The sequence below is a fragment of the Triticum urartu genome, chromosome 2A (genome assembly GCF_056163025.1).
Source record: "Triticum urartu cultivar PI428250 chromosome 2A, HENAU_Tu73, whole genome shotgun sequence".
Lineage (NCBI taxonomy): Eukaryota > Viridiplantae > Streptophyta > Magnoliopsida > Poales > Poaceae > Triticum > Triticum urartu.
The window spans coordinates 200,743,104-200,766,878 of record NC_141874.1 but is presented as its reverse complement, the minus strand read 5'-3'; the positions used below and the strand labels follow the sequence as shown (position 1 = coordinate 200,766,878).

Sequence of the window (23,775 nt, the reverse complement as noted above, 5' to 3'; positions counted from 1 at the left end):
TTTCCAATGCTTTGTTTACTTCACTCCATAGTATGTCCTAAAATTTCTATGTGTACACTTATTCGAGGGGGTATGTTGACCTCGTCAACACTTGATGTGTCTTTTGTAAAGGGTATATTTGGAAGGATAAAGAAGATTAAAATATTCATGTGATGTTTGAATATAGGTGTCCTCTTAGGCTGGTCACAATGGGGAGGAACTTAGGAGTAACATCACACACTCCAATACAACTTTGCTTATGTGCCACATATTTAATGAAGAGAGAGGTGCTTGTGATAACCAGCTAAGTTACCGGAATATCACACACTCCAAGAAACAATGAGTCTATAACCTAATAAATGCATCGTTGCATGACACTATATAGATGTTCCTACCCACTATGGAGGTAGTAACATAGTCTAGGGAAGTGGTTATTAGCTTATGTTCTTACCTATTGTGACCAGCCTTAGTCATAGTGGGAGTAACATAAATAATAACATAGATGCCACATAAGCAAAAGAGATGATGTGTCATGTAATTAAAGAGAAGGGAGACAAATAAAGTAACATAATATGTTACCATCAGATAGCGGTTCCCAATACAAAATGAGTCTACAAAGCAATAAATAAAGACATGTATGTTACTACACCTATGACATTTCTCACTATGAAGATAGTAACAATGAACTAGTAACATATGTATGTTACTAGTCTAAGTTACTCCCCACTATGACAAGCCTTACCTGAAGATAACCTGGCAAAAGGCAAATGCCAAAAATATATAGGAAGACGATTCGTAGCACCTGTGTGTCACGGCACACAGATTTCCGACTGTCGATTGCTTCGTGATTCAGAAACTAGTTTGATTTTTGCATGTGCTTTAGCTCTTAATTACCTTAGATGGGGTCCATGTGTGCAGCTTGTTGTAGCTTTGGCAGCTCCATCCATCCCAAATTCCATGTGTTTCTTTTGACTTTTAAATTTGAATCTGTTATATCTTTTGGATCAAAATTTTAATTTATATTTCGTTTGCATTTTTGTGTTTCTTGTGATGAGGGATTTTAAATACGATCCATTTTGAATTTATTTTGATGAGTTTTGATAGATTTATTAAGTTTGAACTTTTGAAACTTGGTACTAGCGAACGACAAAATCAAAAGTTTCAGAAAATTAAAACTTAAAACTTGACGTGCCCTCGTACAAAATCTAACTACTTTGCATATTGCGACGCAAATCAGGGCGGTTGGGCAAGTTTCAACTACTAAAACTTGATAGAATGATGATATATTTTTTAAGAAAAGGAGGACGTCCTCCGGCCTCTGCATCTGGACGATGCATATGGCCATTTTATTAATTATTGACACAAGACCTTACAAAATCATACAACAGTAAGACTAAAGCCACCGACTAAGCAACATTTGTCGCTATTCCTATCCAGTTGATGAAGGGGCGCTGAAAGTCTAGGCCTAATACCAAACAGACCTCACAGCCAAACCTAACATCTAAGACTTGAGGTCCCAACCAGGACGCCTGCCGAGTATGGGCACTCACCAGTCCGGCGTGCTCCTCAACCAGGACGCCTGCCGGGTATGAGGCCGCCGCAACCACCTGCCACCAATCCATCTTCAGAGCTTTACTGCTGCATCAATCTTGCCCGGTCTAGCTACCGCCGACGCCACCACGACGCCAGGCAGCGTCACCCTCCTGAACGAGTCTGTCTTCGCTCATCAGGCGCCGAGTCTCCACTGCCCCATGCCGCCGAGATCCGCCGTCATCAATGGACAAGATGAAACACCGCTCCTCCTCTTGTCCCCTCCAGCCAGCACTTGGTCCAAAACGATGCCCCCGGGAGGGAGAACGACATCGAAACGTCATCATCGTCCGATCCGGTAGACCCAGATCTAGGGTTTCCCCCAGAACCTCCCGATCAGGTTGACGTGACCTGCAACAACGATGCCTTGAGAAGAAAACGACGTTAGAGATGCCGCCATCGTCCGCCAAGACCGCAGTCAGGCGCGATTTTCATTGGAAGCCGTGTCGTCCTGATCTCGTGGCTGGCTAGAACCGCGCGGAGTCTCGCCATGAAGATGTATGCCGCTACTGGTACTCCGGTAGATATCCTCCACACCCTCACCGGTCCCTCCACGCACCACCGGCCGGCCAAGACCATGCCACGGTGGATCTGGGCGGGACGCCAGATCCGCGGCCGCCGCGACCCATCTTCAGGTAGAGCCATCCATCGGTTCATCCATGGAGTGCTGCCACCATCCATGCACGAAGGGAAGCTCATCGCCGTCCTGGACTGCTGCCCGCCGCCGCCCAGGCTAGGGGCGCCGCCCTGCCTGCTGCCCATGGGCGCACCACAAGAGACGCCCCTGCCGCCTCAAGGGGATCCCGCTGCAGATCCGCCCGCCCTAGCGCCTTGGCACCGGCACCGCCGCCACTGCGGACCTCGTCGGCAGCAGCGGCGGCAAGAGGATGGCGAAGGGAGGCTGGCGGCGCTGTTTTTTTTTGGCACCCTAGCGTCACCCAGGGAGGCGACGCGAGGGGGTACACGAGGGAGTGATGTGGATGATGATATATTTAGCAAGTTTCAAAAACTAAAACTTAAACCATAAATCCTAAGCCCAAAACCCTAAAACCATATAAGCATATGAAACTTGGTAAAACTTAATGTTACGAGTATCAAGTTTCAATATTTGAAACTTGATTTTTTTTTAATAAAAAAATTGACGAAATATATCCAAGATTGGTCTTGTTGAAAATTTCTCGTCACGACGAACACAAATATATGAAGGAAACTTAATTTACACTTTCGGTCCAAAATATATAGTAGATTAAAATAAAGGCATGGGGTGAGGTGGATGATGTATGCAACTCTGACAAAAGCCGCGAAAAGCATGCATGAATTGACCCTGCACTACAGTAATCAAAGACATAAGACTAATCAAGTTTATGGATCTTAAAGCAATCAGATAGCTGAGAACGAATGGGCAGGTTCGTGCCCCTGCACCTACGTGTCCATGTGAATTTCTGGATATAAAAAGTGTTATTTTTTGACTAAGAGGAAACAATATGTCTTTTGTTCCTTTCATGCCCATTTGACATTCTTCTTTGGTGCACGATTCGTGTAGACTTTAATCTTCCTTCACCGACTAGTCTTGTATATCTTAATAGTTAGCTCATCCTAACATATTTCTCTCAGAATGCAATGAATATGTTAGCGCGGAGTAGGGGTTAGGTTTGACAAAGATGCGCACCAAAAACCCCTGCTTTACATATAGGCACGAATGTTTAAGAAAAAATGATTTGTTTTCACGAACACCTATTTAAGCATTTTGCATGGCCTAATTTGTCTCTATGAGAAGTTTTTTTTTCCTCTTGGAGCCTACGAGAAATTACTATGTCAAGTACTAGAAGTTAACTATGGCAGTGAGCAACGACGACAGGGAGTGTGCCGGCTAATAAAGTGACGATGCCGACAAAGATGACGAAAAGTGGTGTAAGAGCATCTCCAACACTGGCCCTTAAAAAGGCCACAACCGTTCGAACGCAATTTACCATTGAACGCGGTACTTCATTGGTCTGCCGACCAGTTTGGTTGTCGGGATTCTTGCAAACCGGATGCAAACTGAGATATCCCAACGCGGCACTCCTTGGTCCGCAGACAAATACCGTGCCGTGTCGGTTTTAGGGGATAGTGTTGGACATGGGCTAAGATCTGGCGTGTTGTACTTGTACGTGCGCGTTCATTGGCGAAGAAAAGGAGAGGTGACAGAACAAGCCGGGACGGTGACACCAGTGGCACACCACCACCACCACAGTTTTCGCAATCTCTTTTTGTGTTGTAGTGGAATGACTTGTTCCTTCACTAGCGGATCTATGAGGTGCTGCGATGTGATCGAGGTGGGTGAGGGGCTTAACTTTTTGTTTGTTGCTATCTTCGGGAAGAAGCCTTTTCCCCTTCGGCGCTACTCTTGGATAAAGAGTTACTACAACAGTTGGTATTCAGTAATCAGCGCTCTGCGGCAACATGATAGTAGTAGATGATACCTTGGGACGAGAAAATACAACAGTGGTTAGTCAACGAGATATAACCATGTTGCTATGCAAGAAAACTGCGCACGTGAGGCCATCAAATTTCCCGTAATGACACACGCATGGCGTGACAGCCGGCCGGTGGAAAGCACGCGGATACATGGACCAGGTCGGTGGGTCGGCTCGTACATGTCCCACGAGCGTAAAGCGATCTCCACTGCTTGCTTGGACCCGCAACACGGATTTTTAGCTGTGCCAACAGAAAAAACCGAGAGTTGAGGGAGGAATGAATGATCAATGTCACCCACTGCCCACACCCCTGCTGCCTTGGAAAGGCGAATAATGTGATTCACTCCGTAGAATAACTTTTTTTTTTCGATAAAGGACTTTTCATTGAATAGATATATCGAGGTGATACAATCGTATTGAAAGAAAGCCCGGCCTCTGCATAGCTAGATGCACACAGCCAAAAAGTCCAGAGCACCCTAAAACTAAAATAATTCGACACAATGCCAAGCAATAAAACGTGTCCATCCTAAGAAACGGTAGATCCTATCCGTAAATTACACCGCCATCCATGTGGGTAGAAAACCTCCCTAGCCGTACGCTCCAGCCGTGTAGACACCATCATAAAAAGGTCCCTGTCCTCCGGCTTCTGCAGGATAGGCCACGTACGGAGCCATCGTGTACAAACATGGATAACCTGCATAGGAGATGAGACACATTTATTATTAAAAACCACGTCATTCCTGGTAAGCCACATTGCCCAGCATAAGGCCGCCGCTCTCGCAAGAATATGTGCAGAAAATTGTTTATCAATACCCTGCAACCAGTTGCCGAACATATTTCGTGCACTACGTGGTGGGTATAAATTGGAAGCTACTTGGACCATGGCCCAAACTGCCCGAGCGAACTTGCACTCAAAAAATAAGTGTTTGATAGTCTCGTCATGTTGGCAAAAGACACATATCTTGGACCCGTGCCAGTTTCGTCGTGTGAGGTTATCTCTAGTTAGAATGACTCCTTTGTTTAGAAACCAAAGGAATATCTTCACTCTTAGAGGGATTTTTAGCTTCCACAATTTTCTATTATCAACTGGAACATCACAATGGACCATTGCATCATACATGGATTTGACCAAAAATTTGCCATTCTGATGCAAATTCCATCGAAAAGTGTCCGGCTCATCTGACAATTGAATGTCCTCCAGACGAGTGAGTAATTCATTTCATACTGTCAGGCGAGTGCCCAAAAGATCCCTACGAAAAAAAATATCAGGGTTTTCTTGTCCTAAGACTTGTTTGATCGTGACGAATTTATGTCTAACAATCCGGTACAAGCTCGGATATTGCACCATTAGTGAGTTGTTCCCTAGTCAGGTATCTTTCCAGAAACGAACCTGAGAACCGTCCCTAACCGAGAAGGTCCCAAATTGAAAGAAGAATTCCTTGGCCTTCATGACACCACTCCAAAAATGTGAATCCCCAGTTTTCCAATGTAGTTGAGAAATGGCATTGGATCCCACATACTTATTGCGAATGATTTCCTGCCATACTCCATTCTCAGTGAGTAGTTTATAAACCCACTTGCTGAGAAGAGAGATATTTTTAATCTCAAGGTCTTGGATTCCCAGGCCCCCCTGACTTTTAGGTCTGCATAATACGCTCCACCTAGCAAGTCGATATTTCTTTGTTTCGTTATCACACTGCCAAAAAAATCTGAATCTAAAGTAATCTAGCCGCTGTAGAACCCCTTTCGGCAAGTGGAAGAATGACAACATATATAAAACCATGTTGCTTAGGCGGAATTGATCAAGATCAGTCGGCCCCCATAAGACAAGAGTTTGACCTTCCAACTGGCTAATCATTTCTCAAGTCTCTCTTTCACATGCCTCCACTCAGCGATAGTTAACCGCCGATAGTGTATGGGAATACCCAGATACCGAATCGGAAACTGCCCAAGCTGGCATCCAAAAATCTCGGCATATTCGGGTGCTGATTCTGCAGCATTGCCAAAGCAAAAAAGTTCGCTTTTATGAAAATTAATTTTGAGGCCTGAAAGTTCCTCAAAAGCACATAAGAGCAGCTTGAGATTTCGTGCCTTATCTAAATCATGATCCAAGAATAGTATCGTGTCATCCGCATATTATAGAATTGATAGACCATCTTCTACCAAGTGTGGAATGACTCCACTAATTTGACCATCCAGCTTAGCCCGCTCAACAAGGGTAGCTAGCATGTCAGCGACTATGTTAAACAGAATGGGAGATGCGGGGTCACCTTGACGAAGCCCCTTACGTGTCTGAAAGTAGTTGCCAACGTAGTCGTTAACTTTTATGGCCACACTACCTCCAGAGACAAAGCTCTCTACCCAGCGACACCATTTTTGTGAAAACCCCTTCATGTGCAAGGTTTGCAACAGGAAGGGCCACTTAACTTTGTCGTAGGCTTTCTCAAAATCAATTTTAAGAATGACACCGTTCAACTTTTTTCGGTGCAGTTCATGTACAGTTTCGTGCAGGACGACCACTCCGCCTAATATGTTTCGTCCTTGCATAGATGTTGTTTGAGTGGGTTTTACGACATGATCAGCTACACCATTCAATCGATTAGTCACTACCTTCGTAAAAAATTTAAAACTTACATTCAGGAGACAAATCGGTCGATATTGTTGAATACGACTAGCCTCCTTAATCTTAGGCAATAGGATAATTTCCCCAAAGTTTAAACGAGAGATATCAAGGTCCTCAGAATGCAGTTGGTTAAACAACTGAACCAAGTCTGCCTTAATCACATCCCAAAAGCATTGGTAGAACTCTGCGGGAAAGCCATCCGGTCCCGGTGCCTTGTTGTGTTCCATCTGAAACACAGCAGCTCGAATTTCCTCCTCAGAAAACGGAGAGGTTAGGAATTCATTTTCTGCTTCTGTTACTTGAGTAATGTCATGAGTAACAGATTCGTCCAACTGAAAATTAGTTTCAGCTGAAGGCCCAAAAAGGTCTTTGTAAAACTTAGTAATAAAATTTCTAAGTGGTACTCCCCCCTCTATTCGGCCTTCCTCCTGGTCAAGGGCGAATATACGCTTCTTTCTATGCCTGCCATTGTCTAACATTTGAAAGTATTTCGTATTATCATCACCTTGCACCAGAGAGTCCGCCTTACTACGTTGGTACCATTTAATCTCTTCCTCGCGTAGTAAGCGGGCAATCTGCTCGTCAAGACTACTTTTTTGTTCAATCTCAACAGCAGACAGAGGCCTCACCTCCGCAATTTTATCAAGGGTATCAATTAAGGTAGACAATCGTATTTTTTCTTTTTTGTAAATACCAGCAGTATGTTTGGCCCATCCTCGAAGGAATCGACGCAAGGCGCAGATTCGATTATTCCATCGTTGAATGGGTGTGTTACCGCGAGGCTGGCGCGCCCACACCTTCTTAACCAGCTCATGAAATCCCTCTCTAGTGAGCCATCCCAATTCAAATTTAAATTGATGACGATTAGAACATGGGATTGGTTGTCCAAAATCGGTTAGCAATGGAGCGTGATCCGATAAGGCCTCAATTCTTTCTAGTGCCCGAACCGAGGCTAGGGGATATTTATATTCTCAATCAGTGGTAACTAGTAGCCGGTCTAGTTTTTCAAAGGTTGGCACCGATCGGTTATTGGCCCAGGTATACTGACGACCAGACATCGTGATCTCCCTCAGATCCAGGCTGTCAATAACAGCATTAAAGAGGAAAGGCCACCTAGTGTCAAACCGATCATTGTTTTTTTCCTGTTGATATCGAAGGATATTAAAATCCCCCCGATTAACATGGGATGGGGATTGTCTCGACAGGTGTTGACTAATTCTTTTAGAAATACAGACTTAAATTCCTCTTGACCGGCGCCATATACACCCACCAGGCTCCAGATGAAGTTGTCGGACTTATTTCGAAGGTGGAATCTAATATGATACTCCCCCTTAGACGTGGACAATATTTGTAAGTATGTAGAGTTAATACCTAGCAAAATTCCCCCAGACCTCCCTGTCGGCGGTAAGACGTGCCATTCGTAATCAAAACCACAGGAAAAGTGGTCCAGATCTCGTGTTGGAAAATCACGTTTACCCGACTCAGTGATAGCCACAAAGTCCAACGAATGATCCTTTACACAATCGGCAATGTGTTTGTGTTTAGCCAAGTCGCCAAGACCTCTGCTATTCCAGAACATGCCTCTCATGCTGAACCAACTTTATGTTTAGAGACCTTTACTTTCTTAGAAGGGCGCCCTCTTTTCTTTGCTGAGTTAGACTTGTTCTTGCGCACCGTCGCGACAAGCTCAAAAAGCGTAGTGTCACGTACAATGTCGTCAAGGTCTACTTCAGTCGTGTCTTTAATCAAATGAGAGAAGAGCTTGCCTTCATGGATGTCATCAGCATCCTCCACCTCCTCATCTGACACTAGAGGGTCGACAAAGCTCGATAACTTTGGAGCAACCGTAAGCCGGTCGAACTCCACTTGTTTTAGAGCCTTGACTGAAAAATCTATCTCATTGTCATTACGTCCTAGTGACACCCCAAGTCTAGTAATATTTGAAGATACTCTGGAATTATCAAAAGACATAAAAGATTTACGAGTGGAGGTACCTTTGAAGTCGAGGTTACGTGCAGCAGTCCTACGCATGGCCTTCACCATAGTGTCCTCGTCGGTGGCTGCTGATCCGTCAGCCCCTACCTGATGACGCCCGCTGTGCCTCAACGGTGAAGGAGTGACATCGGTCTCGGAGCCCATCACCTCGACTCCGCAAGGCGTGGTGGGCTGCTGCAGCGATGAAGAAGATAGAGAAGGCTGCTCCTCAGCCTCCTCAAGCCCGGGAGCCGGCACCCCTCCCTGTGACGGAGGAGTTGAAGATAACGCGCGAAGCACCGCCATGGCAGACTCCTGGCTAGCTCGCACGGATGGGGAGAATATCACACCACCACGTCGAGTCGGAGAAGCAGGAGTGGGCGATGATGACGGCGAAGGAGCGGTTCCCTCCGGCACGGGGCGCCCGCAAGACCCCACATGGGGGTTAGGCGGTGGCGACCAGCAAGTCGAAGGTGGCGGCGTCGAGGGCCGTGGCTCTGCCGTCGTAGGAGAAGCAGCCCTAGACGAAGTATCCGACCCCGAGGAAGAAGGCCCCCTTAATGGCGATGGAGCAGCCATGGCGGATAAGCCTCGATGAGAGCTCGTAGGTGTGACAATGGAGGTCATCTGCATAGGCACCACACCACCCGATGAAGTAGGGTCCGAGGAATTGTTGGATGATGAAGTGGGTTTGGACCTCTTGCTTGTATCATTGTTCCTCACAGAGTCCTCCCTGTCATGCCCCTTGTCGCCCCCTGGATCATCGCCGTGCTCCCAGACTCGAGGTACAAAGTCACTATCAACGCGAAAGTCCGCTTCTTCAAGACTGTACCGGAACTCATAACCTTTCCTTTGAACCACCACGTCGGAAGAAAGAGAGTCAAGTGTGCTGCTTTTGAAAGAATCAAGGTTCAGTACCGCTACCTGGATACAAACAATTCCTCTCCGGCGCAAACAAAGAAGATCAACATCGAGAGTAGAACCAATCACCGAGCCGATTGCCCAAAGCCCCAAGAAGTGTCGGAGAGCGTGAGGCACCCCATGCACATGAACCCAGATAGGAATTAGCTCGAAGCGGTGTGGTATCTTCTCTGAATTCCATGGCTTAAACTCGATAGTGACATTGTGAGATTTGATAAATACTGCGAAGCCCGTCACCCTCTGTAAGACCTCCTCACTCGAAAAGGACATGAGAAAAGCGTCCTTGCCATGCGGTATAGCCTCCCACGTCCACTGTTGCTGGTACTGAGCAATTTTTGCAACCTCTGCCTCCACGATACTGGGAGTAATAGAGCCACCAGAAATAGATACCAACGTCGTCAGTGAATCCTATGGTGCAAGATCCTCCCTGCAGACATTGTCAGGCATCTGGAAAAAAGCCATACTTTTAGTTCCATAACCGCATAACATCGCCACCGGCTTTGGCAACTTGAGAGCAGGGCAGCGCCGCGTGGTCATCGGATGGTTATACTTGTTACAAATGAAGCAGTACTGCTGTGTCTCGCAATCATCATTTGTGTGCCCTGCAGATTGGCACTTCGAGCACCATACTTTCTTAGCATTAGCTATCCCGTCGGTTGCCCCAGAAGATTGAATGGTAGGCTGCTGGTGTAACGCGCTGACCTGCAACGGGGTGTTCTACCAATACCCCACTGCCATCACAGACGAAGCAGCGGGCACCTGTACCAATGGCGGCATCGCAGGTGCCGCCGGTGGAATAGAGGTAGGAGGTACAGCAGCTCCCTGGTGAGTCTTGGGGCGACCACCCTTGCCGCCCTTTGGCTTCCGAGGGCGAGCGCCTGCTTGGGCACCGGCGGTGGCCTGATTTTGTGGCACTCTGGCGCTGAAACCGGCCGCCATCTGCATACCAGCTGAACCAGGGTGTTGCATGGGCTGGAACTGTTGCTGCTGCATATAACCAGGCGACGACTGAAGAAGAACCGGCTGCTGATGCATGTACTGACCCGGGGCGGCGAAGAAAGGCTGCTGAAAGTGAGGTTGATACGTTGATGGCTGCTGCATAGGTTGTTGCTGAATTTGAGGCTGCTGCGCCAGCACAAAACCCCCTGGCGTCCCATACGGCTGCGCGGCCTGCACCGGTTGATAGACACCCGGAGTGAAGCCAGGCGCGCCGCCCGTCGGAGAAGAAACCGGCTGGGAAGAAGCAGGAGGCTGCGAGGCCTGCTGGCCGGTGGTGATGCCCGGCGGCACAGAAGGGTCGCCGCGCATCATCTTAGGAGAGGCGACGACGGCAGCGAAGGTATGATCGAAATTAGGGTTCACCCGTTGCGCCTTCCTGTTCCACATATGACGAAGCCAACGGCCGAGATCCACCATCCGAAGTGGACGCACAGGATACACCTGCGTGCCTGATGCAGCCGCTGATGCCGGATCAGCAACAACTAGCGTAGAGACGGTCCGTCCAGGTTGGCCCGAGAGCTGCGGGTGCCCACAGAACTCCGGCGAACTGCCTCCATCGCCGAGACATGCTCGCGGCAGAAGATCGCCCAGCGTTCGTAGCGGTGACAACCGAGGTGGCGGGACCGGGCCGATCCAGGGCTTGATCAGAGGCCTCGACCGGCCAGGAACCCCGAGGACGCCGCGAGGGAAAGCTGCAGCCGTCGCCGCCACATTTGAAGAGGAGGCCGCCACGCCCTCCAACGAGGCCGGCGAGGGATCTCCGCTCTTGTCCGACCTGCACACAGAAGAAGAAACACCTACCTGACGAACTGAAGGCCTCTCCCAAACCCTGGACGCGGGTGTAGGGTAGCCGATGTCAGCCCAGAAGGGTTGTTTATGCAGGGCACCTCTGGATTCCGTTTTTCCTGCCTTGATGCGGACGAGCAGACGCAAGAGGCCGGCGACTCTTCCCTCGCCCCTCCTGTTTTGTCTTCCGCCAGTTCCTCGTCCGTTTTCCTCCGGCGAACTGCAGAAGACAAAACAGAAGGGTCGAGGGAAGAGTCGCCGGCCTCTTGCGTCGGCTCATCCGCATCAAGGCAGGAAAAACGGGATCCAGAGGTGCCTTGTATAAACAACCCCCTAACGCAGCAGCTCGTGGCCAATTTATCTATGCCCATGGATATCATATGGCACGCCCTATAGAAATCTAGCTCCTCCTGGCTTCTCAAGTCTATACCCACGACCAACAACTCCATATCTATCAGAACAAAACTGTTCGGCAACTCTGCATCGAGACCCGGAACTACCGGGCCAGATAAACAACGAGAGCTCTTGTAGAGGCTAATTTTTTTAAAATAATACATTACTTTTAGTAAATTTGAGAAATATTACATCGTTTAGATATATTTCATAACTAATACAGCATCGGCCTTGAGAAAGCCGATTGGCTTCTGTGGGCCACCGGTAAGCCGATTAGACCCAGTCGGCCACCGGTTAACCGATTAGTGGCTGGATGGCCCAATCCACATGGCCGATAAGTGCTTTGATCTTACCATGGTGCGTGACTCGGGCACACGTACGTACGCAAGCTCCCGCCCAGGACTTTTTTTTGGAAGATCAGGGGAGGTGAAGCCCGGCCCGGACTGGACAAGAAACAATTTGCCATGGCCTAATTAGGCTCATGCGTTTACGTGCTTCCCACTCGAGTACGTACACATGCCAGTGTATAAGAAGTACGCACCAACTGATCGACCTGTAACTGCAAGTAGGTACACACACGAGACTAACCAAACAAATATAGGAGCATCTGATTAGAGCATCTCTAGCTACGTCCCCAACAAGCCCCTCAGGCTTTTCTTAACGCCGGCGTTCAAAAAAACGGCCCAATCACGTCCCTAGAATTCCTTTTTTGTCGGTTTGGACTGAAACTGACAACGGCGGACCCATGCCGAACCCGCCAAGCTGGGGACGCCTGAGGGCACCGGGGGACGCAGTTTTGGCACGAATGAGGATGGGCCCGTTGAGTCAGCGAGACGCCGCTTCGTTGTCGTCATCGTCTTAGTTCCCACGGAAATCAATACCAAGGCTGCCTGTAAAGGCCACACAACTAGCACCATCACCACAATCACGCTGCAACTAGCTAGCTGCAGGAAAGAGAGTAGAAAGGCAGGATGAGCAAATTAGCCGGTATTTTAATCCAACCTACTCAGCTTAAAATAAACTTCATCCTCCTGTGTTCCCAGTCCTGGCCAGGAGCTAGCGTACGTACGTGTACCCGAGCCACGCAAGTAGGCAAGCATGCATAGAGATCGAAGCACTTATCGGCTTACCGGTGGCCGACTGCATGAGGACCTGGCCGAGCGGCCGTGTGTCGGATGGCCCAGCCACTAATCGGCTAACCGGTGGCCGAGTGGGCCTAATCGGCTTACAGATGGCCGACAGAAGCCAATCGGCTTCCCAGAGGCCGATGCCGTATTATTTTTGAAATAAACCTAAACAGTGTAATATTTCTCAAATTTATTAATAATAGTGTATTATTTTAAAAAAATTAGCCTCGTAGAGAGTCAAGCCGATGATGCCCTTGATGGATATACAAGCGGTTTTTTTTAATGGACAAACAAGCGGTTTTGACTGTGCCAACAGAGAACGTGTTACTATTGTCTTTGCGGTTGTCGTCGTCGTTTTCTTTCTCCTCCATGATCTCCATTATGGTCGTCATTGTCATGGACCAAACAGGGACCAAACGAGGACCAAGCTATGGGTGTGGTATTTTCCTTTGCCCTCTCGTATGCCTTTTCTCTCTGAATTCCCAGAGAAAATTGTAGGACGAGCCTGCCTGCACTGCTCGTGCTTTCCTCGTCAGTGTCGATGATGTAAAAATATTATGACAGTAGAACCATTGTCACCAGAGTTGCGTTGATTCTAATATAACCAACCAATTATGAATTCGTCTCTAGGCGCGACAACAGAAGCACAGGAAGCCACATGGCGTGATGGAACAAGCGGAATGCGTCCCAAATTATTATCTTAATGAAGGAGCCCATGCTGACAACGTGCTGTCTGACCATCCATAATTAGTCAAAATACTTACAGGGCAGGTGGGTGACATGAACTCTGATTCGCCCCCGAAAAGGGGTGGAGAATGTGAAACGTCAATTATTCTGTTACACAAAGTGCAAGTTGAGCTGGAGACGAGCGGCTTGGAATGGATCATGATCGCTCATAAGCAGAAAGGAATCTAACAAAGTTTTTAAACATATCTGAACAACAAAGAATAATGACGAGCTCCTCACCTAATAAACACGCACTGCTCACAGAATTGCAGCAAGAGCATTCATTCGTCTCCTTCTCATATAGTCCTTGCATTTTTTGCTTCACTGGATATCTAAAACGCAGGAATAGGAAAATTCATATAAAGATAACACACGTCTAGGTTTTAGACATGACGTGGTTTTGTTAGGATCTTCATGCAAATAACATGATAAAGGTTCCAGAGTTCAAAAAAGAAAACATGGTAAAGGTTCCACACACAAAAGAGAGGCGATGCCAGCATCGCAGCACATCCAAGCTGGACTGATTACCATGAGAAGAACTCCAAACCGGCCAACCAAACAACGCCAATCCAGACTAAAAGGCTGCAATAAACTAATCCAGACCTGTCATAATTGCAGCAAACGACACCATACCAGTACTTTCCGTATATATATTTATTTACGTGCCAAAAGGTTATCAGAATAAGAGAACATTCTAGAGCCCAGTTTCATACGAATACTTCCAGCATATTTACGTGCCAAAAGGCCATCTGAATTATTAGAAGAAATGGTTATCTGAATAACAGAAGATTCTAGAGCCCAGTTGCCGCGTTCTAACTCTGAACAAATCATACTTTTAAGTGATGCAACTCTTTTTCTAGTAGAATGGATCACAGCAATGCAGTCGCCAGCTTTTTGAGCATTTGGCCTGGCTGACGGGAAGCAACCGTGGCGGTACAAGACATTCAGTGCTGTGCTAGATCCAATGACGATGGCCCTTTTATAAATAATAAATTTTGGTCCTTCGCACTTTCTCAGGGCTTTCTCATTGAAAATGGCATGTTGAAAAAAAAGGGCCATACGGAGAATGATACTACTAAAACTTAAGCAATCTCTAACAGAGACATCCATCTGTTCTTAAAGATACGCATTAAGAAAATTCTGGATGTTCTTCAAAAGATACGATAAGCATGAGAATTACTAGGCTTCTTCCTCACACTACTCCACCGGTGGTGACACCGTCCATCGTCACAGCCACATCTCTTCCTCCCCTTCGGCTTCGGCAGTGACACCACATCGCCACCTCCAGCGAGGTCTTCATGAGCCCACATCCCCAGCTCAAGCTCAGGCGCTGCCTAATCTAAGGGAGGGGTCAAAACTCAAAACGGAAGCACCCACCCCAACCCAACCAGGGAACCCTCTTCCTCCCACTCGACAGCAAGCTGCAATAAGCCACAGCATCCCCACTTTTCATGAGGTCCTGTGGCAACTCCCCGATAACATTCCAGACTCGAGCTCAATGTTCGGCGCTGTCTCCTCCCCACAAAATCGGTTGAATCGAAGATGACTTTCAGTTGCAATATGTTTAACAAAACCGAGTAAGTATAGCAGGCAATCATGTGGTTCTCTAAGTAGTCAAACTGTCTCATCAGCAACATATAATTTGATATCCAAAGAAGCACAAAAGTTCTAGAGAACAAATGTTCACCAAATACAACAGAGTGGAAGCACAGATCGACATGAACAGTAAAGTCTAACAAACAGCTAATGTGCTCAGCAGAAACCACGAGGTAGCACTCAGCCAACAGTCGACTGCTAGAACCTTTACATGCTGTCAAACAAAAAGACAGAGTTAGAGGCTGAACCGAAACACTGAGGACTTATTTCAGCTAGGTATTCCCTCTGTAAACTAATATAAGACCCTAGCTCATATGAGCTTGGTGAACAGTAAAATCCGAAAAAATTGAAAACAAATTCAAAAATTTCTGTTTTTTTTTATGGTAGCATTTGACAAATGTTTTACATGCTTGCAAAATTTCATCACAAAATAACATTCATGGAAGACTTAGCGGAAAAAAAACGATGCTCTAAAAAAGTCATTTCTGGAGAGCTGATTCTGTTTTTTTTGCCACAACTTCCACGAATGTCATTTCATGATGAAACTTTGCAAGCATTGGAAACATTTGTAAAATGTTACCACAAAAAATCAGAATTTTTTGATTTTTTTTTGGATTTTACTGTTCACTCGAGCTCATATGAGCTCGAGCTGAGAATGGCACTTTCGCTTTTAGATCACTATTTTAGTTATCTAAAAGGTCTTATATTAGTTTACAGAGGTAGTCCATCGTAAACAAGATTTTTAGTGGTTGTCAGTCTGAATGCAAAATCCTACTCCAAAAGTTTACTTCCACGAAATTCCAGTATATTGGAGGCGGATCCTTTAGAACAATGTCACACTGGAGTTAAGGTAAGGTGGACTCTTTAACAATGGTCAACGGGGAGGGGAAAACGAACAACCAAGGGAGCTAAGTCAGAGATATGACCTTATGAAACACATCCACTTTTAGCTGAAGGTTAGGATTCTTTAGAGGTAGTATCAAAGGCTGGTGCCACTGGGTTCTTCAACCTCGATTTCAACCTAATAAGTATATAATGTCCTCCAGACCCACCTCGGATTTTCCAGAGCCTTGGAGGATGAAACGACCATGTGGGCCATTGACACAATGTTATGCGGGCTAAGCAATCCACATGGAAGGACCAGTAGTTCCTAGCTGGCCCTTAAGCAAATAGCACCCCATACTTCTTTCTTAGTGATAGGATCCGTTCTCCTTACTTAGGAAACTTATCTTTAAGTTACAGAGTTCCCCTTTAGCTGGTCTTAAGCCAGGTAGAGATAGGACATCTGGTTTGTTATTTACATAGGATATTCCTGAGCTCAGCTACAACCTATAAAACAAAATGTACTCTCTCCATAAACAAATATAAGACGTTCTAACTCTTTTCTGATTCAGATGTATATAAACGAATTTTAGTGTATTTGTTCACTCATTTCAGTCCGTATGTGGTCCATATTGAAATATCTAAAACGTCTTATATTTATTTACAGAGGAAGTACATCTTAAAGAACAAAATAGTAAGACATGAATATGTGTCCTTGCAAACTTTTGTGCAAGAGATGCATTTTGTTTCCTATGCAAATAAAGAAGGGACAAGGATGACAGGTTAAAACGAAACTATATTTGCATGATGTCTTCATTTTGTACAGGTTGCAAGATAGAACATCGTAACAAACAGGCATGCGAATTACTCCCGAGAGAGCGAAAATTTACCCTAAAGCGACTAGCCGATCATACAAAACAAACTGAAACATTTAATTCTATGCTCACCTGGATCCAACAGGACATCGATGCATAGATCCAATCAAGTATCTGCATAAATAACACCAGTATGTATTAGCTCAACTGATAACCCAGAACCTTGACAAGATACATGCCAATGCATCTTATAATTACAGCCACCAGAAAAATCACAAATAAGGAAAAAAGCTCAAAGTTAGTGAAATTCAAGTGCATTTTCAGTTTCGCTGCCATAATTCACAAGGAAACAGATGCCTAACATTGATCACGACTTGTTGTTATAGAAAAATGGTAGCAGTTATTAAAAAAGGCATAATAATCTTAAATGTTAGCTAGTCCCCTTAATAATCACAAGTTCATGCATAAACTCCTTGATTTTGAACAGCATTAAAATATGCTCAACTAGTGCCAAGGTATTTAGGGAAATGCACTTATGTGAAGCCATGCGACATTCTTTACATCGGAGGCACAACAAATAGGCCAGTTTTGTCAAAGTATACGTTAATGGTAATGGTAATTAAACAATCACAACTTGCAATCTGGGATGAACTATAGTTTCTCTATTAACAAAAGCACACTGGTTGAAGCACATAATGAATACCAACGAGAATGGATCAAACAGTAACATAACCCAGTAACTTCTAAGTATACTTTTCCCAAACAATGCCCTTGGTTAGCAACCGATTTCAAAAGTAAAACAGTGTGTCTAGGATGAAACAGTGCCTTCATATTCCGAAGTCAGATACTCTAGGATCAAAAGGCATCAAGTGGAGCTACGGAATAAAGTGGGATCAATCAATCCAGACCAACCTTTTAACTATACTTTCCCCAGACAAATGACAATACCCTCGATTACCAATAGTTTTCAAAACTGAAATTGTGTGTCTAGGGTGGCCTGCCTACATTCCCTAAGAACTGACTATTATTAAAGAAGGCTTGTTGCTAATTTTTCTATAGTACGATTCAAATTTATACAATTACAATCTACTCCCGCTGTAAAGAAATATAAGGGTGTTTAGTGATCTAAACGCCCTTATATTTCTTTACAGAGGGAGTACTAATCAATGCCCCAGGAACTTCTTAGTACAATTACAATCTACTAATCAATGCCCCAGCATCTTCCTTTTCTCTTCCCCTCCCATCTTCTTCCCGGAAAATTTTGGAGTGAGATCGAAGCGAAATCCTAATGGAATAGTGGAATAGTAACCATGCATAGAACAAATTAAGCACCAGAAAGGAGGACTTAGTTTGGAGTTGGGACATAGGCTCCATATGAATGATAAGCCACAGCTGAGCTGAGATAGGTTCTGGGCTTATATGTGGCATAGATAGTCATGTAGAAGCTGCTTGTTAGCCTGTAATTGGCACGTGACACTCGTACTGGTGTCAATACAGGAGGCCAAGGAAAATATATGCTTTATCAGCGACGGCCACAAGGCAAAGCCTGAATCTCCATCATTGACAAGGTGAGAGGAGGCCAGAAGAGAGAGCCAAGCATTAATCCATTGCTAAGCACAAGAATAAAGGAGGCGAGGATGAGTAGTACTCCTAACCAACCAGGCAAAGGCAGGAATGGCACTTGGCAGGTGCTGCCAGTGTCCAACAGCTGTAGCCAGGTTGGGAGAAATGTAATGTTAGAGCTGGGTTGTCAGTGGTGCTCACAGCCTTGGTCCTAGACTTGTGATATAACTATTTTGTTTCTATTAACGCATCAAGATGCAAAGCATTTGTGTTTGAGAGAGAAAGAATCCCAACCAGCAAGCTTTATTTTTATCTAAGCCCAACAAGCCGGGTATGCAGGCCTTAATAAATATAACGCTAAACTAATTCAAATGTAAATCAAAGCAAATATGTACTACAAAATGATCAATCAGGTAAGCAACAAACATACATACTAATCAACAGATAATAGCCTTTCTGTCCATGCTGAAAATGACGGCAAATACAATTTCTGATTGTAGTGTGTATACATATGCCCAATGTGTCGTACCAATAACACAAGCTTATTAGCCCATGTATGACCACTAATAACACAAGCTTATTAGTCCATCGACGTGGTAAGTTCAAATCGAACAGTAGACTTGGATGAAGTTACAAACTATGCAAGAATAGCAATTGATAGGCATTAAAACTAGGAGTTTTGTCAGTTTTGTCACTAGTTGTGTCACACTACTCAATTTTGCCACTAAAAGTTTCAACTACTCAAAAATGACATCCTTCCATTAAGCGTGTGCTAAAAAATGCCACTCGACACCATTACCATTCGGTCAAAGGCCATTGACCAGGGTGAAGTGACCAAAATACCCATGGACACTACTTGCCACCGCTCCCCTAAAACTTCTAGGTCCTAATTGTCAGCACAAAGAGAATTAAATTAGAAGAAAAAATAACGACACGTGGGGATTCGGTCACCCGCGCGGCCGCGCATGAAGCTATTTTGCTTCTAATTTCATTCTCTGTGTACTGGAAACTAGGACCTACAGGTTACAGTGACTTGTAGAGGGAACACTGACAAGTGGGGTCCAGGGGTATTTTGGTCACTTCACCCCGGTCGATGTCTTTGACCAAATGGTAATGGTGCCGAGTGGCATTTGTGAGCACACGTTTAACAAAAGGATGACATTTTGTTATTAGTTGAACCTTCTAGTGGCAAATTGAGTAGAGTGACACAACTAGTGGCAAAACTGATAAAACCCCTCATATGTTACCGTGTGGATCAGACATAGGTATTCGGTTAAAAACTTACACTAGGGAAGTGCAATCCGCATAAACCTTACAAATCCTATAGTCAAGCTCAGTATAAGTGTATAACTAGCATTTAGCTAGACATATGGTAGCCTAAGTTCGCAACTATACCTATTGAAGTTGTCGAACATATCGAATTTGACTTGAATTTCGGTGGTTAGTCAAAGACGGAGGTAAAAGTATAGAAACAATTACCCTTGTGCTCCTCAGCGGCGTCATGGTACTCAGCATCCTCCTCTGGCACAGGGTGCAGCACGTCGTCTGCACCAACCGCCGCCTCCATCGTAGTGGCAGACTCCCCGCCCTCTGCTACAGCATCATCAGGGGAACGCACCACCACCACGGGGCAAATACAGTGGTGGACGCAGTAATCGCTCACACTCCCGAGCCTTCCCTTGCTGGCCCGCCGCGCCGCACCAAACCCCTTGCTCCCCATGATCACGGCGCTAAGCCCTAGCCTCTCCACCTCGAGGCAGAGTCTCTCCTTCATGTCGTGATCCTTGACGATGTGGATCTTGTAGGGGATCTTGGCCTCCTCGAGTGGCTTGGCCAGGTCGTCGGCCTTGGAAGCGGTGAGGGCGTCGAAGTCCTCCTCCATCTTGCGCGCGGCGACCTCAGCGTCGTCCTCGGGGGATGTGGGGGTGACGGAGCCCCAATCGGCGCCGTAGAGGACATTGGTGGAGCGGACGTGCAGGAGGATGACGGCGTCCCCGGGCCGGAGGTAGTTGGCGACGGCCCAGCTTACGGCGTAGGCGGACTCGTCGGACAGATCGACGGCGATGGCGATGCGGCGGTGGGCGGAGCCCAGTGGGGCGGCTGCGGCGGCGTTGGTGAAGAAGACGCCCGGGGAGTCGGGCTGGAGCGAGGCCGGCGGAGGGGGGCGCGGGGTCGGCGCCTTCACCCGCGGCGGCGGCGCCACCAGCGGCGGGAGGTCGACGGGGGGGTTCGTCGGGGCCTGCATCGCGGTGATGGTCGGGATCTCCGCTGCACGGTGCTCGTGAGGCTAGGGTTCTCGCCTTTGCTTGGAAGTATAGTGGGGAAGGGGGAGAAGCTGCTGGAAGAAACGGAAGACTTGGAGGATGCGAGGAACACAAAGCGTCAAGTGGAAGTCGAAGGGGATAAACATGTCAGAGACGGCGAGCGACGACACGTCCACAACTTGACGGTTTGGACTGATATAGATGATGTATTTTACATTTTCAAAAGAAAAAATTATGTATTTTACATCATTAATTTTTTTTTTGCGGCGAGACATCATTAAATTGTGATTGAAGTAAAATATACTCTCTCTCTGAAAAATAATAATATAAGGCCTTTTAAATCACCTATTGTTATTTTTTACAAAAAGCGTTTTTTTACATCATCAGAAATATCCAACTCCAACATGATGTAAAATGGGATAGTTGCACGGCTGCCGCTCCAACAAATGTGTAAAATAGGCATGCCGCACGGCAATAGATCCACATTTTTGTTTCCTCCAAATGCATATGAATTTGACAAAAGTACAGAATATGACAAACTTTGCAACATCATCACACACATAATCCGAAATGGAAGCAACCTTCTTTCTCGCCGGCTCTTCCATTCCGGTGGCGGCCGCGGGACGTGGGGCTGCAAATCCGTTGCGCCGATTTGGGGGAGGCATGGCGGCGGCGGTGGAGAGAACAACATGAGACGTGGAGGTGGCATGGTAAGATAGGGTGGAGTGGCGGTGGCGGCCGCGGGGTCGGGAAGACATCCATCGGGTCTTGTCGTGGCTGGCGGGTAGTGGGAGGTGGGAAGGCAGGTAGGCGGTTGATGACCCACAAATATAGGGGATCAATCGTAGTTCTTTTGATAAGTAAGAGTGTCGAACCCAACGAGGAGCAGAAGAAAATGATAAGCAGTTTTCAATAAGTTATTGTCTGCAAGCACTAAAATTATCGATAACAGATAGTTTGATAGCAAGGTAATTTGTTATGAGCAACAAGTAGTAATGATAACAAAGGTGCAGTAAGGTAGTCCAATCCTTTTGTAGCAAAGGTCGGGTTGAAACGGTCTCTTATAATAAGTAAAGCATTCTCAAGGACATGTGGGAATTTTATCTAGTCACTTTCATCATGTTTATTTGATTCGCGTTCGTTAATTTGATAATTTGATATACGGGTGGACCGGTGTTTGGCTGTTGTTCTTACTTGAACAAGCCTTCCATTTATGATTAATCTCTCTCGCAAGCATCCGTAACAATGAAAGAAGAATTAAGATAAATCTAACCATAGCATGAAACATATGGATCCAAATTAACCTCTTACGGAATAGAACATATTTCTCCCTTAGTGGTTTTGGTGATTGATGACAATGCTTTTGCGGACTAATCGTGTGCATAGAGCATTTTAGATAATCTATCATATGGCAATTACAAAGACAATGATTTTCCTTCGTTTCATTTTCGGTGGATTTGAGTTGTAGGAACACCATACTATTAAGATGGGGTCTGCTTCGGAAAGGTTGGGTGGAATTAACACGTACGCAATCCCACTGCACCCTCCTTCCTTCCTTGCATTTGAGCTTGGCCTTCCCTTGTGCTTGGGCTTTTTAGAGCATTCTAAGCGGTAGTACCCGCTCTGCTCAGTGGTAGTACCGCTCTGCCGCAGTTCAGCGCGGCCCTCATTTTCGCTTGTTGTTTAGTTTCTGTAAATGGGCGGTAGTAGAGCAGCAGTTCAACGCGGTAGTACCGCTCCATCGGTACTGCAGCTCTGACTTCGACTCTACTACCGCAGAGCGGCAGTTCAACGCGGTAGTACCACTCCAGCGGTACTGCGGCTCTGACTTCGACTCTACTACCGCAGGTTTACTAGGCATACTACAGCTAAGCGGAAGTACCACTCCAGCGGTGCGGTAGTACCGCTCCGACGGAACTACCGCTGTCCAATACCGCATGGAGTACCGCTTATTATTTGCCTTCTGGATAGCTCGATCCCTCGAGCGGAAGTAGAGTGGTAGTTGTTAGCGGTAGTGCCGCCTCGGGGTGCTACCGCCCTGCCTTTCTCTTCTACCGCTGGTTCCGGTTGCTATTTAACACCAAGCGGAAGTACCACTGAGGGGAGCGGTAGTATCGCTCCGACGGCACTACCGCCTCCCTGATCTGCTCTGTTGAACATAGCGACTAGAACTTCCGTGCCAGCGGAAGTACCGCTCACCTGAGCGGTACTACCGCTTGTGCACGGGTTGTGGGTGCATAACGGTTGGATTTATTTTCCCACTATATAAGGGAGTCATCTTCTCCAAGTTGACTTGCCTCTTCCTCCCCCAAGCTCGATTGTTGCTCACAAGCTCATTCTTGCTCGATCTCTCTCTCCTAGCCAATCAAACTTGTTGATTCTTCAATGATTGCTTGAGAAGGCCTAGATCTACACTTCCACCAAGAGAAATTTGATTCCCCCCATTATTCCTTTGCGGATCTTGTTACTCTGGGGTGTTTGAGCACCCTAGACAGTTGAGGTCCCCTCGGAGCCACATTCCATTACAGTGAAGCTTCGTGGTGGTGTTGGGAGCCTCCAATTCGGTTGTGGAGAGAGCCCCAACCTCGTTTGTAAAGGTCTGGTTGCTGCCTTCAAGAGCACCACTAGTGGAATCACGACATCTCGCATTGTGTGAGGGCGTGAGGAGAATACGGTGGCCCTAGTAGCTTCTCGGGGAGCATTGTGCCTCCACACTGCTCCAACAGAGACGTACTTCCTCTCAAACGGAAGGAACTTCAATAACACATCCTCATCTCCCCCGACTCCACTCGTGGTTATCTCTTACCTTTACTTTATGCAAGCTTTACTTGTGTTGTATATCTTGCTTGCTTGCGTGGTTATTGTTGTTAGCATCATATAGGTTGCTCACCTAGTTGCATATCTAGACAACCTGTTTGTTGCTTAACCTAATTTGCTAAGAAAAGCTAAAAATTGGTAGTTGCCTATTCACCCCCCCTCTAGTCAACCATATTGATCCTTTCAATTGGTATCAGAGCCTCGTCTCTTTATTAAGGGTTTCACCACCCGAAGAGTATGGTTAGCAACGGGGATGGGATGAGGAAGTACCCAAGGCCGTGGAGTTGAACTCGGTCACCCGAGACGACTTAAATTAAGCTATGG

At 46.3% G+C, this 23,775-nt stretch overlaps 1 protein-coding gene across 1 annotated transcript; it reads right to left on the bottom strand.

Moving 5' to 3' along the window:
* Positions 1 to 15,156: 15,156 nt before the first annotated feature.
* Positions 15,157 to 20,768, bottom strand: LOC125536683 (universal stress protein PHOS32). The gene is made up of 3 exons (XM_048699930.2): positions 19,850 to 20,768; positions 16,940 to 16,981; positions 15,157 to 15,384 (listed from the first exon to the last, which is right to left on the bottom strand). The coding sequence occupies exons 1-2, from the start codon at positions 20,613 to 20,615 to the stop codon at positions 16,974 to 16,976; spliced, it is 774 nt and encodes a 257-aa protein (XP_048555887.1). The 5' UTR covers positions 20,616 to 20,768; the 3' UTR covers positions 15,157 to 15,384; positions 16,940 to 16,973.
* Positions 20,769 to 23,775: the final 3,007 nt, after the last annotated feature.